Source organism: Bufo bufo, chromosome 4, assembly GCF_905171765.1.
Source record: "Bufo bufo chromosome 4, aBufBuf1.1, whole genome shotgun sequence".
NCBI classification, from domain to species: domain Eukaryota; kingdom Metazoa; phylum Chordata; class Amphibia; order Anura; family Bufonidae; genus Bufo; species Bufo bufo.
In genome coordinates, this window is record NC_053392.1 from 163,482,785 (window position 1) to 163,501,384 (window position 18,600).

General features: G+C 43.3%; 1 protein-coding gene across 5 annotated transcripts in view; it reads right to left on the minus strand.

Annotated features, from left to right (window-relative positions):
- The window catches only part of DOCK10 (dedicator of cytokinesis 10), a 374,360-nt gene that overhangs the window by 105,566 nt on the left and 250,194 nt on the right, over nt 1-18,600 (minus strand). For all 5 annotated transcript variants that reach the window (XM_040428071.1, XM_040428073.1, XM_040428072.1 and 2 more), the window contains exons 22-26: nt 11,026-11,112; nt 10,849-10,941; nt 8,399-8,517; nt 6,339-6,408; nt 6,097-6,210 (exon numbers count right to left, since the gene is read on the minus strand). In XM_040428071.1, coding sequence (XP_040284005.1) covers nt 6,097-6,210; nt 6,339-6,408; nt 8,399-8,517; nt 10,849-10,941; nt 11,026-11,112 — 483 coding nt within the window. The remainder of the gene's footprint in view (nt 1-6,096; nt 6,211-6,338; nt 6,409-8,398; nt 8,518-10,848; nt 10,942-11,025; nt 11,113-18,600) is intronic.

Below are 18,600 nucleotides of genomic sequence, written 5' to 3' on the forward strand. Positions count from 1 at the left end.
TGCCTTCTTTATTAGTAGAAGGGCCTTTGTGTCCCCTCATGCACCAAAGCCCAGGCATGACAGCTACCTCAGCACTCTGGACTGCTATGCAGATGATGACTACAATTATAATTAAATTACAATTGAATGGTTATATTCCATTTCCACAGTGTACCAACAGAGGTCTTCTGAGGACACCATCAAGCCTCTCCATCATTGACGTAACACTTATTGGCCCATTTACTAACAATGCTAAATAACCATTACTTGCCTTCATAACAAAGTTATATCAAAGCATTACAGGAAGAAAACTGCAGAGCAATCTATGATACTCAAAGCCACTCAAAGCTTTGCACCTACAGGGATATTACAGTGCAATTCCAGTGGAACTTCATTAATATCAGGTAATATAATCGTATCATATAATTCCTGCTACAGCAGCTCCCTAAGAAGCTGGTTTAGGCTCCATAGAGAAATCTAGCTGCTCGTAAGTCTTAGTAAAACTGGGGAATTACCATGATTCACATGGAATTTCAATACCTCCCTTCCCTCACAAAGAAAGATTAATTCTCTAAACAAAATTATCTAAATAAGACTGTTTAGTGATGAAATTAAGTATAAAATTAACTATTAAAAGACTTTATCCAAGGTTCTCCATTTTCCAGTTCCTGGAATGCAGCCAGCAGTTAGTGGCGTCGCTAGGGGGGGGGCGAGGGGGGGCAATCGCCCCCCCTATGTTGTCCTTTGCCCCCCCCGGTTGCCCCCCCCCCCGCTGATTCCCCCAGGTGAATACTAATGAGCGCTTCCATTATGGAAGCGCTCATTAGAACCGAGAGACCAGGAAGTGGTGAACGCTCTGTACTTACCACTTCCTGGTCCTCGGCTGTCGGCTGTGCAGGGCTGCACACAGCGTGAGGGCGCTCTGTGATCTCACGCTGTGCGCGCCAGTTCAGAGCACAGTCGACTGAGGAGAGGCAGGCGGCGTCCAGGAGCAGGAGAGGTAAGTGTTTTTTTATTTTATAAAATATGTGGCTGCTGGGGGCATAAGGGGGCTAATGATGAGAGGCATATGGGGGCTAATGATGAGAGGTATATGGGGGCTAATGATGAGAGGCATTTGGGGGGCTAATGATGAGAGGCATTTGGGGGGCTAATGATGAGAGGCATTTGGGGGGCTAATGATGAGAGGCATATGGGGCTAATGATGAGAGGCATATGGGGACTAATGATGAGAGGCATTTGGGGGGCTAATGATGAGAGGCATTTGGGGGGGCTAATGATGAGAGGCATATGGGGCTAATGATGAGAGGCATTTGGGGGGCTAATGATGAGAGGCATATGGGGCTAATGATGAGAGGCATTTGGGGGGCTAATGATGAGAGGCATAATGGGGGCTAATGATGAGAGGAATTTGGGGGGCTAATGATGAGAGGCATATGGGGGCTAATCATGAGAGGCATAATGGGGGCTAATGATGAGAGGCATAATGGGGGCTAATGATGAGAGGCATAATGGGGGCTAATGATGAGAGGCATAATGGGGGCTAATGATGAGAGGCATTTGGGGGGCTAATGATGAGAGGCATTTGGGGGGCTAACGATGAGAGGCATTTGGGGGGCTAACGATGAGAGGCATATGGGGCTAATGATGAGAGGCATATGGGGCTAATGATGAGAGGCATATGGGGGCTAATGATGAGAGGCATTTGGGGGGCTAATGATGAGAGGCATTTGGGGGGCTAATGATGAGAGGCATTTGGGGGGCTAATGATGAGAGGCATTTGGGGGGCTAATGATGAGAGGCATTTGGGGGGCTAATGATGAGAGGCATTTGGGGGGCTAATGATGAGAGGCATTTGGGGGGCTAATGATGAGAGGCATATGGGGCTAATGATGAGAGGCATTTGGGGGGCTAATGATGAGAGGCATATGGGGGCTAATCATGAGAGGCATAATGGGGGCTAATGATGAGAGGCATAAGGGAGCTAATGATGAGAGGCATTTGGGGGGCTAATGATGAGAGGCATTTGGGGGGCTAATGATGAGAGGCATATGGGGCAAATGATGAGAGGCATATGGGGGCTAATGATGAGAGGCATTTGGGGGGCTAATGATGAGAGGCATTTGGGGGGCTAATGATGAGAGGCATTTGGGGGGCTAATGATGAGAGGCATGGGGGGCTAATGATGAGAGGCATATGGGGCTAATGATGAGAGGCATTTGGGGGGCTAATGATGAGAGGCATTTGGGGGGCTAATGATGAGAGGCATTTGGGGGGCTAATGATGAGAGGCATTTGGGGGGCTAATGATGAGAGGCATTTGGGGGGCTAATGATGAGAGGCATTTGGGGGGCTAATGATGAGAGGCATTTGGGGGGCTAATGATGAGAGGCATATGGGGGCTAATGATGAGAGGCAGCATATGGGGGCTAATGATGAGAGGCATATGGGGCTAATGATGAGAGGCATATGGGGGCTAATGATGAGAGGCATATGGGGCTAATGATGAGAGGCATATGGGGGCTAATGATAAGAGGCATATGGGGCTAATGATGAGAGGCATATGGGGGCTAATGATGAGAGGCATATGGGGCTAATGATAAGAGGCATATGGGGCTAATGATGAGAGGCATATGGGGGCTAATGATGAGAGGCATATGGGGCTAATGATGAGAGGCATATGGGGGCTAATTGATGTGAGGCATTTGGGGGGCTAATGATGAGAGGCATTTGGGGGGCTAATGATGAGAGGCATTTGGGGGGCTAATGATGAGAGGCATTTGGGGGGCTAATGATGAGAGGCATATGGGGCTAATGATGAGAGGCATTTGGGGGGCTAATGATGAGAGGCATATGGGGGCTAATCATGAGAGGCATAATGGGGGCTAATGAGGCATAAGGGCTGATATGGGGGCTAATGAGAGGCATGGGGGCTGATATGGGAGTGATGAGAGGCATAATGGGGGCTAATAAGAGGCATAATAACAGTGTCATCCACAGATGCCCCCATAACAGTGTGTCTTCCACAGATCCACCATAACAGTACGCCTGCGCACTGATGAGAGACAGAAAGAAGGGGAAAGAATCCGCAGAAGCAAGCAGAGGACGGCACAGCAGACGACTGAATGGCTTCTTTTGTAAGTAAATTGTTTTATTATAAATGTATCCCTGCATACCGCAATTCTCTGGTATTTTGTAATCTTATTTATATATACTTAATTTTTTTTGCCCCCTCATTTTTGACTGTGGTATCTTTGTGCCCCCCCTATATATTGTTCCTAGAGTTGCCACTGCCAGCAGTAGAGGTCCACCATGGCTACAGGTGTGGACATCTATGCATGTGTGATATATACTGTATTTATATACAAACAATACATAATGAAATGCAGATATGTTCATGCTCCTAGATGTAGCTAAAAAAATCTAAATAGAGGTACCCGGCAGGGTTGCCCATTATCTCTACTTTTATTCGATATCTACATTGAGCCCTTGGCCCTGGCTGTTAGGCAGGATCCTCAAATTAAAGGTTTTGGAATACTAGGAGAGGAAGATCGTATTTCTTTATACGCAGACGATGTTCTTTTTTTTGAAGATGACACAGAGATAACTGTCCCAAGAATTATTCACAATGTTAAACTATTTGGTGGGGTATCAGGCCTGGATATAAACTGGTCAAAGACTATTCTAATGCCAATAGACTCAGTGTCTCAAGAGGAATCCTTGATAAACCAGCTAGATCTTGTTGATACCTTTCAATACTTGGGCATGACGATATCTCCCAAGGTTGAAGACTCGGTACATCTTAACCTGACCGCATTAATAACAAAAACAAGAGCAAAAATAGGGACTTGGCTAAGACTTCCCTTATCCAGAGCGGATCGAGTTTCACTGGTTAAAATGGTAATTCTACCCCAATTCCTCTATGTTCTTAGGAATTTACCTATCTGGATAGAGGATAAATATTTCAAATTAATGGAAAGAATAATCAATGATTTGATTTGGGGAAGAAAACGAGTGAGACTCAAATTGGAATACCTTTATAAGCCTTTGGACCATGGGGGCCTAAACCTCCCAAGTTATGGACGTGCAGTGAATGGCCAAATAGCACTTTCTTAAGTAGCCTAGTAAGAAGCTCTCCACATAATAATATATTTACGCTTTTGGAATCAGGGTGATTGACTAATAGGGACCGGGGGCATAGAGGGACTATAAAACTCCTAATGAAAATATGGGCTGTTACTAGAGAATGGTTGGGGGTAAAAGGATCACTCACATTCACGCCTCTTTGGCACAACACTCACTTACAGATATTAGATGGTATAGCACAGGATCAATTCTGGCAAAAGAATGTGATTCTTTCCCTGGCACAGGTTGTTAAAAACGGAGAAATTATGCCGTTTGTGGAACTATCACATAGTGTAGAGAATCTGTCACGGTTTAGGTATTTCCAGCTTTGTTCGGCACTTTTTAGTTTGGATGATAAATCACTGTTAGAAATAGATAATTCCTCCCCGCTAAATGAGAGGTTTGGGAAGGCACCAGTAAGAATGAAGATTTCAAATATATATAAATTATTAATTAACTCACGGTTTTTTGAGACACAATCACCAGGGCAAAAGGCTTGGGTGAGGGATTGCCCAAATATACAAAGTGTAGGGTGGGGGAGTATTTTTACTAACCCAGATGTACTATCCCACAACTTCAATCATGTCCTAATACAGTTCAATATTTATCATAGATTATATGTTACCCCTACTTGGCTTAACAAGTGTGGAATTAGATTTTCCTCCAACTGTCCTCGATGTGATACCGTCGGTGCGGATTACATACATATGATCTGGGCATGCCCAGAACTCGGGGCATATTGGAGTGGTATTAATAAGTTTCTTATTTATAAACTAAAAACACGGATTCCTCTTGAGCCACAATTGTTTCTACTGAATGCTCTTTCGATACTATCCAGTCATAAACCCCAAAAGATTCTACTAGGCAGAATATTACTATTGGCCAGGGTCCTGATCAGTCAGAGCTGGTTTGCACGTCAGGCCCCTGAAGTAAATAAATGGATAAATCTGGTTAATAAGGTGAAAAATTACGAGCGGATTCTCTATAAGCAGAGGGGTGGAATTGAGAAATGGGTTAAGATATGGGACGGCTGGTAACTCTGATAGGACCGCACAACTGTAATTTATCTTAATTATTATTATATATATATATATATATATATATTTATTTTTTTCTCTTCCTGCCCCCTCTTCTCTCCTCCCTTCTCCTTATTTTCTTTAAGGGGGGCTGGGGGGAGAGGCGGGGGTGCACGCATCACATGCTGGGTGGGGGGGGTTAAGGGGGGGAAAAGAGATGGGGGAAAGAAAAAAAAAAGGAAAAGGGGTTTGAAAAATGTATACTAATTTCTATTTATATTTTTGTGTACTGTTTGTATAGTAATAAAGATGTAAAGATGTTAAATATAAAAAAAAAAAGACAATCAGACTCAAAACCTTCAGTGCTGCCTGAATTCAAGGACCTCGATCACAGAGCACAAACTCTTTTATATAACGGTTGTTTTTAGGTTTTCTGAACATAGGGGGGAATTTATCATCAGGGAAAGTTTGAAGTCGGTTTTGCTTGAGTCTGCGTTGGAGTACTTTATGTTACATTTATCAAATGTCTCATGTTACTTGATAAACTTGTCTTATCCTCAGACCTAACAGTTTTGTCCAGATAAGCTACTCCAGTCTTCCTACTCCACCCTCCTACTGGAGTGAGATTGCAACTATTTTTTGGGGAGTGAGTGGCGTACAAATGCAAAAAAGCACAACATTTTGTGCAATTGCTTAAATTTTGCGCAAGCGAATGCAAAAAGTCACAAAAGCCCTATTTTTGAGACTTTCTGCCGCCAGAATTCTGGATCGAAGGTATGATAAATCAGGGCCATAAAGTTAAACCATTGTATAATAAAAACTTAGCTATTTTTCTAATATACTTTTTGTGTTTGAACTTCTGCTTGCTGTCAGCGTATGGAAGTGTCTCTGTATATATCCAGTAGCTGGAACTTGTATTATGTACACATTTAAGGTTTATCATTTTTAGAACCACACTTCAGACGCATATGACTTACCCTTAGGACAAACTTAATTGTATTAAGCTCATTGCATTTTAAAAGGCTTGCCACCCCTTTGGCAAGTTCTTCATGGACTGTCCGATCTCCATACGATTGCGTTTTAAACACATACTAAGGTGAAAAAATGGGAATAGCACTGTTAATACATGGGATTTACAACAGACAAAATACCTTGTGTGAACAGTGGGGGAGATTTATCTGGTAGATATGTGATATATTACAGGACTCTGCTCACTTACCTTTACATATGAATGGACATATTGCTCCAGCTGCTCTTCATGACACTTAGCCACAATGTCTGTTAGGACCCTACAGCAGAGAAACATTCACTGGCCCATTACTTGACAAAAATAACAATGAATAGGTCTACAGGAAACACAATGTAGAGCGGGGGGTGTACAACCTTTTCTGGACCGAGGGTCACATTGTCAGACTGAACCAACGTTACAATACAAGTGCATATGTACTTGGTAAAATCAGGGCATCCAAAAAAACACCAACTTGGGTGGGGTTATCATTAGTCCTGTCCATGTTTGGCCCGGGACAGCCTAAAATTTGTCAGGCACTGTCTCTGAAAATCAGGGATAGTCCCTGCAAATTCAAGTCAGTTAGCAACTATGAAAGTCTATTACCATGTAAGAGATTTATGGCATATCAAAAGGACATGATATACATATCGGATAGGTGCCAATCGCACTTCTAGGACTCTTATCTATTGGGAGAAAGGCCCCGCCCCCCCTCTCTCCTGTTCATACTCCAGATAGGAAGAGGCTATGCATATATGCAGTGTCCTGGAAGCCTACTGCAAAGAGTTAATGTACTGCATTTTATGCACTGTATGTGTCCCAATAGGCCGTATATGGAGTGGCAGATCTTTTAGCTACTGTTACTAGGCAGAGCTGGCACCACCTCTACCTCTCTAGGAGGAAGTGAGTTAGTCTAGTGTTAGCTGCAGGCGGATGAACAGCAGAAGAATAGTGCGGAGCACAGCTAACAGGGAGACTTCAGGCCCAACGCTTTACAGCACCATAAACGTGACAACCCATAAGGGAGGAGAACTACTGGATGCATCAGAAGGTGTCGGGACCTTATAAGGAGGATTGAAAAGCATTTGTCAGAGATAGGTAACGCACCTCCATTAGAGCTACAGAGATCTGGTGGGAGTAAATGAGCTTCAGCCCTTCCAATATACCAAAAAGGACAGAAGGGATCCACCGTCCAGAGACTGTATTCCACTGACGATACTAAGGAGCTTTTACATTGCTAGAGGGAGAGAGGTCAGATGCACCCCTTGGTCGATTTGGGATGATTATGCAGAACATCGAACGATTAGGCGTCCAGTGTGTACATGGCTTTTGTTAACCATTGCACCTTATAACAACTGCTAACACCAAGGGCACACCTATACATCATCAGACAGGGGAACCCCAATGTCAGGGAGTGCCCGAAGGGTGTAAAATGTGTGCCCTTCCCATCACTGCATGGCCCAGTGAGTGTCAGAACTGTCAGTACTACTACTCATATCCTCCACACTGCCCCTTCAGCTCGTTGCATGTATGTGGCTCCCTCCATTGCACAGTAGTTCATGTGTGTTTTACTTCTTCCATAAACTTCAATGAAGATAGCCAACGCATGGCCACCTCATCTACAGAACCACACAGAAATCAGACACTTCAATCAGAGACAGCCACACACTGTGCCATTAATACTTGGCATGTGGCCCCCTGGCCGCAGGTTGTGCACCACTGACGCAGAGCAATGTAGCAGAGGATGATAGTAGAAGAGCCTTGTTCATACCCACGACAGAACAATATGCATTAGTAGCTGGAAACCTTCAGGTAAAGGGGTTGTCTCACTTCAGTAAGTGGCATTTATCATGTAGAGGAAGTTAATACAAGGCACTTACTAATGTATTGTTATTATCCATATTGCCTCCTTTGCTGGTTGGATTCATTTTTCTATCGCATTATAAAGCAGTGCTCGTACAAGCGTGCCTTCTCTTCTCTGTTTACCTCCTCGCCATCGCAACGGCAGCGGCGGGCAGTGTAATTACAAGTATGGCGTCCCCATTCACTTCTATGGGATGGCTCCCGTCTGTTCAAGTGAACAGGCATAGAGAAGAGAAGGCAGTGCCGATACTGCATTCTCTTCAAACAAATGATCGTCTAGAGTGCCGGGAGTCCCCGACCTGATATTGATGACCTATCCTGAGGATAGGTCATTGAAAGAGAAAAGTGGACAACCCCTTTAATAAGACACCTGGCAAATTCTACATAACAGACATTATAAATGACAGTACCTTGTAGTAACTGTGATCACATCATCATCATTATTTTTTGTCAGAACATGAAAGAGTTGGTTGAACAAAATGGGAAGAAAGCTTATAACCATGTGGATCTTCTCGATATTTAGCAGGTTCTGGGGATGTAAAAACCATGAAAACTATTACAACTAACCCTTAAAAAAGCAAAAGTACAGGGGTTGTGCTACTAAGATAAATGTATCCCACCCAACACATACTGCTGTTCTGGCACTTTCCCCAATTACCACCATTTATCATAACTGCCGTATTGTAAAGTTATTAGCCGACCCTTACACCCCGTGGCAAATCTGTTTCAATTTTCAGGTTACATCCTATGCTGCAGGTTACATCCTATGGTGAAGCCTTGTAATGTAGGAGGCAGGAAGCGTCATTGGTAAGAACAGGGGGCATGGTTAGTGCCACATGTCCTGCTGATGTCAGGACATATCTCACTGCCCTAAGGGGTGATGGGACAGCAGTCACATGACAATCCAGGAAAAGGAATCAAGCATGGGGGATAAGAGAAAACGGCAATTAAGGCTCCATTCACACATCCATGTGTGTTGTGCGGATCCGCAAAACACGGACATTGGCAATCTGCGTTCCGCATTTTGTGGACAGCACATCGCCGGCACTTAATAGAAGATGCCTATTCTTGTCCGCAATTGCGGACAACAATAGGACATGTTCTATTTATTTCGGGATCGGAATTGCGGACCCGGAAGTGCGGGTCCGCATTTCCGGATCCGGGCAGCACATCGTGCAGCCCCATAGAAATAAATGGGTCCGCAATTCCGTTCCGCAAAATGCGGAACGGAATTGCGGACGTGTGAATAGAGCCTTACTGTAGGGAAATTTGAAAAAAAAAAAATATATATCCAAGGAGGAATGGGAGCTAGAGTAATTGATGGGGAAAAAACTTTAAAGTGAAAAGTAGTTTTATCGCACAATCCTTTTAAATGAAAAAATAGCCTAAGGGTACTTTCACACTAGCGTTATTTATTTCCGACATAGAGTTCCGTCCCAGGGGCTCAAATCCGGAAAAGAACTGATCAGTTTTATCCTAATGCTTTCTGAATGGAGAGCAATCCGTTCAGGATGCATCAGTTCAGTCCCTCTTAAGTTTTTTGGCCGGAGAAAATACCGCAGCATGCTGCATTTTTCTCTCCGGCCAAAAATCCTGAACACTTGCCGGAATGCCGGATCCGGCATTAATTTCCATTGAAATGTATTAGTGCTGCATTGACGGATCTATTCTTCTGGCACGCGCAGACCTTTAAATCTGTGAAAAAAATAAATACCAGATCCGTTTTTCCAGATGACACCGGAGAGACGGATCCGGTATTTCAAAGCATTTGTCAGACGGATGCGCATCTGGATCTGTTTGACAAATGCATCAGTTTGCGTCCGGAATCCTCTGACGCAAGTGTGAAAGTACCCTAAACTGATGTTCAGAATTTTGGAACTGCAGTTAGTGTACTTATCAATTAGCTTTCTCAAAAGCATGTACACTTATCCGTCATAACATTGACACCATAACAGAAGTTAGTCAGAACATCTCCAAAATGGTTCGTCTTGTAGGGTGTTCCCAATATGCAGTGGTTAGTAGCAAAAGTGGTCCAAGGAAGAACAACTGATGATGATCCTGGGTCCTGGCGTTGATGTGCATGTTATTAGGACATGTACCATCTACCTAAACATTACTGCAGGCCATGTACACCCATCCAAGGCAGCTGTATTGTCTTATGGCTAAGGCTTATTCAGCAGGGTAATACGCTCTGCCACACTGCAAAAATGAAGCAATGAGGTGTTGACCTCCATACAAGGCCGGTTTAGACAAAATGTGGTCCCGGGCAAAATCAAAAGTGGGGCTCAAATCTTGTAATAATGTACTAACAACACAGTCACATTCTGTCGATTCTAGTCCTCCCGCACAGAGTTATACCCCATAAAGCAGATCTGCACATCATGGCCCCAGAATTCACCAAATGTCCTGCTACTGAACATTGACGCCATACTTGGAATTCCCAATCTACTCAATTCAGATTTGACAAGATGGATATAGCTCACTTCCAAAGAAGGTGAATGATACTTCTGACATTGCAGGAAAGTGATATGCAAAAAAACTGTGGAGCCCCAGCTATGGGTCTTCAACACAGTGAAAGCCAGATATCCCTCAAAGGAAGGAGAACCGAGCAAAGGGGTGTCCCCGTTACAGAGATCACCAGATCTCTGGGGCTCCACGGTTATTTTGCATATGACTGTTTCCCAGGGAGTTTTGCACTTTGGGTTGCTGTGTCGAAACTCTTAGATGAGTCTCCACGGTGTTTTCCGTAGCTGGTCTCCCTAAGATCAGCTATTGTTTTGTTTGATTACAGGGAAGTAGAATTTGGTTCCAGAGTTTAAAGAAATTAACAAAAAGGAAAAATATTATGCTCTAGTTATACCTTACAAGACACCAGAAAGTTGAGGGATGGAGGCTTTGACAGGCTGTGTTCACGTTTTTGGCATTCCTGGAAAAAGCTATTGAGATATGGATCCTAAAATGGAAAAAAATAAGTCAATGCTTTCCTATATGTAACTTTTGTCATCTGAAAGGAAAGCACTGCGGAAGAAGCTCTCACCTGAGTGTACACGGTTGACACCACAACTGTTGACACTTTAAAAAGTGGTTTTCCTCCATCAACCCATTTAAGATCACTTCCAGTATACTGCCACATAACGAAAAGGATAAAAGGTGGATTTATATTACAGAAATGTTTAGTTCCATCAAATAACAGCAGTATATGAGAGGATTTTACTAATTTAGTATCTCCTATTAGGCAGTGTCAGACTGGGGTTCTTTGGACCCACCAGCAAAAATTATTCTGGGACCCAACCCTCACATCATCAATAAAGTCTACTAGGTTTTGATTAAAATAAATAGACTACCTTAGCTTTGCTCTTGGATGCTGACTGGAGGCTACAGCTGTCATTCAGAGCAGAGGGCTGTAAAGCAGCTTAAAGGAATTGTCTCACTTCAGCAAATGGCATTTATTATGTAGAGAAAGTGAATACAAGGCACTTACTAATGTATTATGATTGTCCATATTGTCTCCTTTGCTGGCTGGATTCATTTTTCCATCACATTATACACTGCTCATATCCAGGGGTTACGACCACCCTGCAATCCATCAGTGGTGGTCATGCTTCCACACTATATGAAAAAAGCCCACCAGAGAGGCCAGCTCATTTTCCTATAGTGTGGAAGCACGACCACTGCTGCTTGATTGCAGGGTGGTCGTAACTATGGAAACGAGCAGTGTATAATGCGATGGAAAAAATGAATCCAGCCAGCTATGGAGTCAATATATACATTAGTAACTGCCTTGTATTCACTTTGTCTACATGATAAATGCCATTTAATGCAGAGAGCACTTCATTGTGAACACTCTCCCCTGCATACTTGCAAGAGCACAGCGTGACAGAATAAAACTTCATTGAGTTCTCAATACTCCTGATGATTAAAGCTTCATAAAAGGTATATTAGTTCTGCTCTCCCCAGCTCATAGCTAGTGCAGTCAGTAATTTAGGATGGTCAAAAGTGTTAGCAAACTTCTTTAAAAGTGACACTGTACTTTGAGAAAACTTTTGATATTTTTGAGACATATGAAAAGTTTTGATTGGTGAGGGTCTGAGTGGACAGAACCCTGCTGATCGCTAGAAGGGGGTTACAGAAGTCCTCACACAGCCCACTCTCGCTCGAGAAGGAATCGAGATGAGCCCATAGACTTTCTATTGAGTCCATCATCGAGAAGAGACAGCAAGTCCCTCTCCCCTCGTTCTAGCGATGGGCGGGGGTTCTCATCTCTCAGACCCCCACCAATCAAAACTTTTGATATGCCATGTCAAAAGTTTTCCCAAAGTATTACTTTAACATATCCCAAAATATATAGAGGGTGTGATATGACAATATCAAAAAACAAAACATGATTTTACAAGATGCCTATGCTCTATGAAAACTGACTTAGTCTACTTTCACACTGGCGTTTTGGCTTTCCGTTTGTGATATCCGTTCAGGGCTCTCACAAGCGGTCCAAAACGGATCAGTTTTGCCCTAATGCATTCTGAATGGAAAAGGATCGGCTCAGAATGCATCAGATTGCCTCCGTTCCGTCTCCATTCCGCTCTGTAAGTCAACTGCTTGCAGCGTTCTGGTGTCCGTCTGACGAAACTGAGCCAAACGGATCCCTCCTGAAACACAATGTAAGTCAATGGAGACTAATCCGTTTTCTATGACACAATCTGGCACAATAGAAAACAGATCCGTCCTCCATTGACTTTCAATGGGGTTTAAGACGGATCCGTCTTGGCTATGTTAAAGATAATACAAACGGATCCGTTCTGAACGGATGCAGACGATTGTATTATCTGAACGGATCCGTCTGTGCAGATCCATGACGTGTCCGCACCAAACGAGAGTGTGAAAGTAGCCTAAGTTGTCCACAGCAACCAATCAGATACCACCGTTCACTTTTCAGAGCTCCTTTGGAAAATGAAAGGATCAATCTGTTTTGTTGCTATGGGCAAGTTGGCAAGTTTTCCTTTGCACCACTTTTAATATATCTCCACCTATGTGTCTATGTATGGCCACCTAATGGTTGAGATGTGGATTGTAACCTATCAATGGTTCTGCTAGCATGTCATGATACTATATAAAATTTGATTTGTGACAAATTAGAGTCCTCAAACAAATTCAAGCAAAGTAAAGGATGAACAACCCTGCAATTAAAACTATATACAGAATCAAACACCCATCCTGCCATTACAATGCTTTCTCATCTCTGCCTCCTGGTCCTGCTCAACACTAAAAAAATGGCTGGAGAAACGTGCCACTGATTGGCTGAGCAGGCATCTCCTGCCATTTCCTGCTCGACAAGCCTAGATCAAGAAGAGGTGACCAGCGGGACTAGGAACATGTTGGAATGAGGCATCATTGGATCAGGGGATCAGCGCGGTGAGTAATGCCTCCTGTATTTATGGGTTTTTTCATCATAATTCTGCTCCTTATCTAAAAGGTATTATACTGCTGGACAACCCCTTTAAAGGAGGGTTGGCGGTTGGACAGAATAAATCCTGTTGGCATGGTGTTAAATTAGGGACTGGATATCTTGCAACACAGAGCAAGGACACATGATAGGGACATATGAAGGAACAGTGTCATGTCTGGAGACATTTTAGGACTATACAGTGCAAACAGGAAAACTGGAGCCAAGGACTAGAAGCAATTAATTTAGAATCTGTAAGGAATTCTGAAATATAGAAAATTTTAAATGGGGCAGATTCCAGCAATCAAATTCCAAAAAAACTTTGCTGATTTTTCATCACTACCTTTAGGGATGTCACTAGGGATGTTGGTTGTAAGTTAAAAATTCTGTGCTTCCTTAAAGGGCTTCTGTCACCCCACTAAAGTCATATATTTTTTTTGGGCCAGTTAAATTACTTCTATTGCGATATATGAAAATATAATGGTCTTACTTACTTTGATTCAGCAGTTTCTTCTAAAAACGAAGTTTTATAATATGTAAATTAGGTCTCTACCAGCAAGTAGGGCGGCTACTTGCTGGTAGCAGCTGCAGAAAACTGCCCCCTCGTCGTGTTGATTGACAGGGCCAGCCGGGATCTCCTCCTCCAGCCAGCCCTGTCGGCATTTCAAAAATCGTGCGCCTGTGTTCATTCGGCGCAGGCGCTCTGAGATGAGGAGGCTCGCCTCCTCAGCACTCACTCAGTGCGCCTGCGCCGATGACGTCTTCTATTTCGGTGATGTCATCGGCGCAGGCGCACTGAGGGAGTTCTGAGGAGGCGAGCCTCCTCATCTCAGAGCGCCTGCGCCGAATGAACACAGGCACGCGATTTTTGAAATGCCGACAGGGCTGGCTGGAGGAGGAGATTCCGGCTGGCCCTGTCAATCAACACGACGAAGGGGCGGTTTTCTGCAGCTGCTACCAGCAAGTAGCCGCCCTAATTTACATATTATAAAACTTTGTTTTTAGAAGAAACTGCTGAATCAAAGTAAGTAACACCATTATATTTTCATATATCGCAATATAAGTAATTTAACTAGCCCAAAAAAAAATAATGACTTTAGTGGGGTGACAGAAGCCCTTTAATACATCTCTATTGTGGTCAAAGCTTTGTTTTTGTTTTCATATCTGTGCATACACATAAATTACAAAGGTAACATTCTGGTTGCCTGTAGCCACCAAAATAGCGAGCTCAGGAGCTTAATGCATACTATATTGTTATTTAGTTCAGTGCAATAAGCTCCTAAGCTCCCTCTAGTGGTGGCTGCAGGCACCCAGCATACTATTTAAAGGTCTGACTATATAGGATTGTTATGGCAATAGCACATGCCGGCTGCCACTCTGCTTCCCGCAGCAGGCCAACTACTTCCCGGCAGGCACGGCTGGCAGAGTAGTTCTTCTCTTCCTCCCACACAGGCTGGGAATGTGCTTGAGCTCCCTCCTGTTTTAAAGGGCCAGCACACATCCTAATCTTCCCTGGGGTCCTTAAGGCACCTTTTCCTGTGAGAAGATGCCTAATCAATAGATTCTAGTTCACAAGTGTCCTGCAAACGTGTGCTGTATCCTCGCTTGTCTGCCGTCTTCATCTTCCCAGTTTTGACCCTTCTCTGACCTGACCTCTGCCTTACCTTCATTCTGACCCTGAGCTGCCCGGCCTGACTTCAGACTGTCCCTGACTACATTTTCTGATCTATCAGTTTTCCACACCAGTGTCTCTTGACAACTATGTGTCAACTGTCACTTGAACAGAGACTACTGCAGGAGGTAGCGGCCTGGTGGTTATCCTACAGTAAAGTCCAAAACCCTGTATAGGGGTTAAAGAGTGAAGACCAGGGGGGGCACTTAGATAACGCCTTTAGAAGTGGCCCCAAGCCAAATATGTTCAAAAGAAACCGAGGATCCACATCTGCTTTATTACAAAGATATTTGGAGTGCTGTATCATAAAAAAAAAAAGCACCGAGCACTATAAAGGCATAGTAAGATATTAATCAGCACATAAATATAAACTTACTTAGATTAATAATACAAAATGGTATTCAAACACGGACATTAACTTTAAGGTATTTCCATTATGAATCTCATGCTCATCAAGGGGTAAAACTCTTTCTGAACCAATAGAGGATTTTATGAAAACATGACTTGCACTTCTCTGAAAGCTGTCACTGAATGTAGGTTTGTTTCCAGCAGAACAGTGACTTGTTTATGAAAAGCCTCCACATCTGTGAGCAATGAATGAGGTTATCATTGGTCAGAGTCCAGGCAGAACAAGATGTACGTGAAAGCAAATCATAATCCACTTATGAGCCTCACAACAAAGCTTTCAATGGTGAAGAAGTATTAATGTAGGAAATTAATGCGCATCCCATAAATGGCATGCATTAAATTCTGGCACCATCATGCTCACAGCATTTCACTGGAAAAGTGATGAGCGGTTAATAAATCACAAAATAAAGTGGCACAAATACATTAATGAATACAGCAAATGCTTCTCTAGAGTAAAAGTCCTCAAAAAGAACATCCTCTAATAATGAAGTGTTGGCATGTCCTGCCAGCAAAAGCCTGCCTAAAGAGCAGCTAAATCATAAGGATTCATATTTTTATTTTTAATAAATTTCTAACTATATACAGTGGCATGCAAACGTTTGGGTTGCCATGGTCACAATTAATGTTACTGTGACCAGTTAAGCAAGTCGAAGATGAAATGATCTCCAAAAGGTATAAAGGTAAAGATGACACATTCCCTTTGTATTTAATTATTATTATTATTATTATTATTATTTTCATCTTTTACATTTTCAAAATAACAATAAAGGAAAAGGGCTTGAAACAAAACTTTGGGCACCCTGCATGGTTAGTACCTAGTAGCACCTCCTTGTAAATGCATTTTGTAGCCAGCCAAGAGTCTTTCAATTTTTGTTTGAGGGATTTTCATCCATTCTTCCTTGCAAAAGTCTTCCAGTTCTGTGAGATTCCTGGGCCGTCCTGCATGCACTACTTTTTTGAGGTCTATCCAGATTTTAAATAATGTAAAAGATAAAAAAAATACAAAGGGAATGTGTCATCTTTAACTTTATGCCTTTTGGGGATCATTTCATCTTCAACTTGCTTAAAGGGGTTTTTCCGGGATTTTAATAATAATAATGACCTATCCTTAGGATAGGTCATCAATATCAGATCGGCGGGGGTCCAACACCCAGCACCCTTGACAATCAGCTGGTTGGAGAGAAGGCCGCTCTCCGTGTGATTGCTGCCTTCCCTTCATTGTTTACCTGCTTGCCGTGGACATCTCAGCAGTGAGCAGGTGTAATTACGAGCCGTCCCATTCACTTTAATGGGGCGTCTCGTTCCTATACACTTGAATGGGACGGCTTGTAATTACACCTGCTGACTGCTGAGACGTCCACAGCGAGCAGGTAAACAATGAAAGGAAGGCTGTACTCTCACAAAGCGCAGCCTTCTCTTCAACCAGCTGATCGGCGGGGGTCCCTAGAGCCGGACCCGCGCCAATCTGATATTGATGACCTATCCTGTTTATATCCCACGCCCTGTAACGGAAGTAGAGCTGCCCATCTTCCTGGTGACCTGGCTGCATGTTAAGTTAAGCCTCATGCACAAGACTATATTACAGTCCATTTAACATACAGGTGCAATGAGTCATTCCCAGAGGTACAAATCCAACAAAAAAATGATGACATACTACATTAGTGTGTTAGAGGTAATACAGTGCTGCTAGGCAAGAATATATCCCACGTTTGGCACACATGGAGCACAGTACTGCAGTTTACTACAGTACATAGGGTACAGTGCTGCTGAATAATGACGTCATTATGCCTCCTCTATCTTCTAGGTTTCTGTAGTCACTCTGAGGGTGTGGACACTTGACTGGCCACAGCAGTGATGTGTTTCCCATGCGTCATGTCACTGGGTCCCGTGACACATTAGGCACACATCCCTGCTACGATCAGTCAGTGGCTGCAGTGGCCTGGTGACCAGGTCCGGCCATGCTGGGGGATCTGCCAGAAAGGCCTCCGGGGAAAAGGGGGGGAAGCCCCTTTATTTATGTAACTAGAGAGCACATCCATAACAAAGTATACAGAATATATTTTAAATACGTTTTAGGCCAAATTTCATCACTATTTACCTTCGTAATGCTTTCACTGGGTGTTAAGTGCAACTGTCTCACCTCACCCATTGGGCATGGCCATCAGAGCACTCACTGTCTCCCTGCTGTCTGTTTTCCAGCAACTCATACAAGGGTCCTCCTGCTTCTCACCGGCCGGTGTGGCTTCTGGAATAGCGCTGTCTCAACTCCTGTGGCCCGTAGGGTGAACACACTTGGTCCGGCTAGGGCCAGCATATGCACCCTTATCTTCACCAGTCAATGGCTGGCCACCTTAAAGGGGTTCTCCAGGAATTAAGAAAATGAAAATACTTAAATATTACTTTATTATAAATATATTCTCAAATACCTTTCATTATTTATAATGGCTCGTGTTGTCTGGGGAGCAATCATCAGGGAAAACAAAATGGCCGCTGTCCCATTAGTTCACACAAAACCTCTCTTGATCACACATACAAGGACAAGTTACTTTAGAACACTGAGGTAAAGAGCTGCCTCATCCTCCTCTCTGCTCTGCTTGTCAGGGATTATGATGCTGAATACAGATGATAAGAACTTTAGTTGAATCTCTGGGGAATTTAGTTCATGAAGAGACATGAAGTACAGAGAGGACAGACAGGACATGCTGTGGTAATGTGTTGCTGTGGTAATGGAGATTGCATACAAGTGCTGCTGCTCATTAGCCGCACCTCACCCTCCTCTGTACTTCATGTCTCCTCATCTTCTCCATTCCCACAGAGATTCACCTGTATTCAGGATCATGATTCCTGACAAGCAGAGCAGAGAGAAGGATGAGGCAGCACTATGGCTCATTGTGGCGAAGTAACTTGTCCTGCTGTGTGATTAGGACAGGTTTTGTGTGTACTGATAGGACGGCGGACATTTTATTTCTCCTAATGATTGCTCCCTAGACAAAACAAGCCATTCTAAGCAATGAAAGGTATTTGTGAACATATTTATTATAAAATAATATTTAAGTATTTAAATTTTTTTAATTCCTGGAGAACCCCTTTAA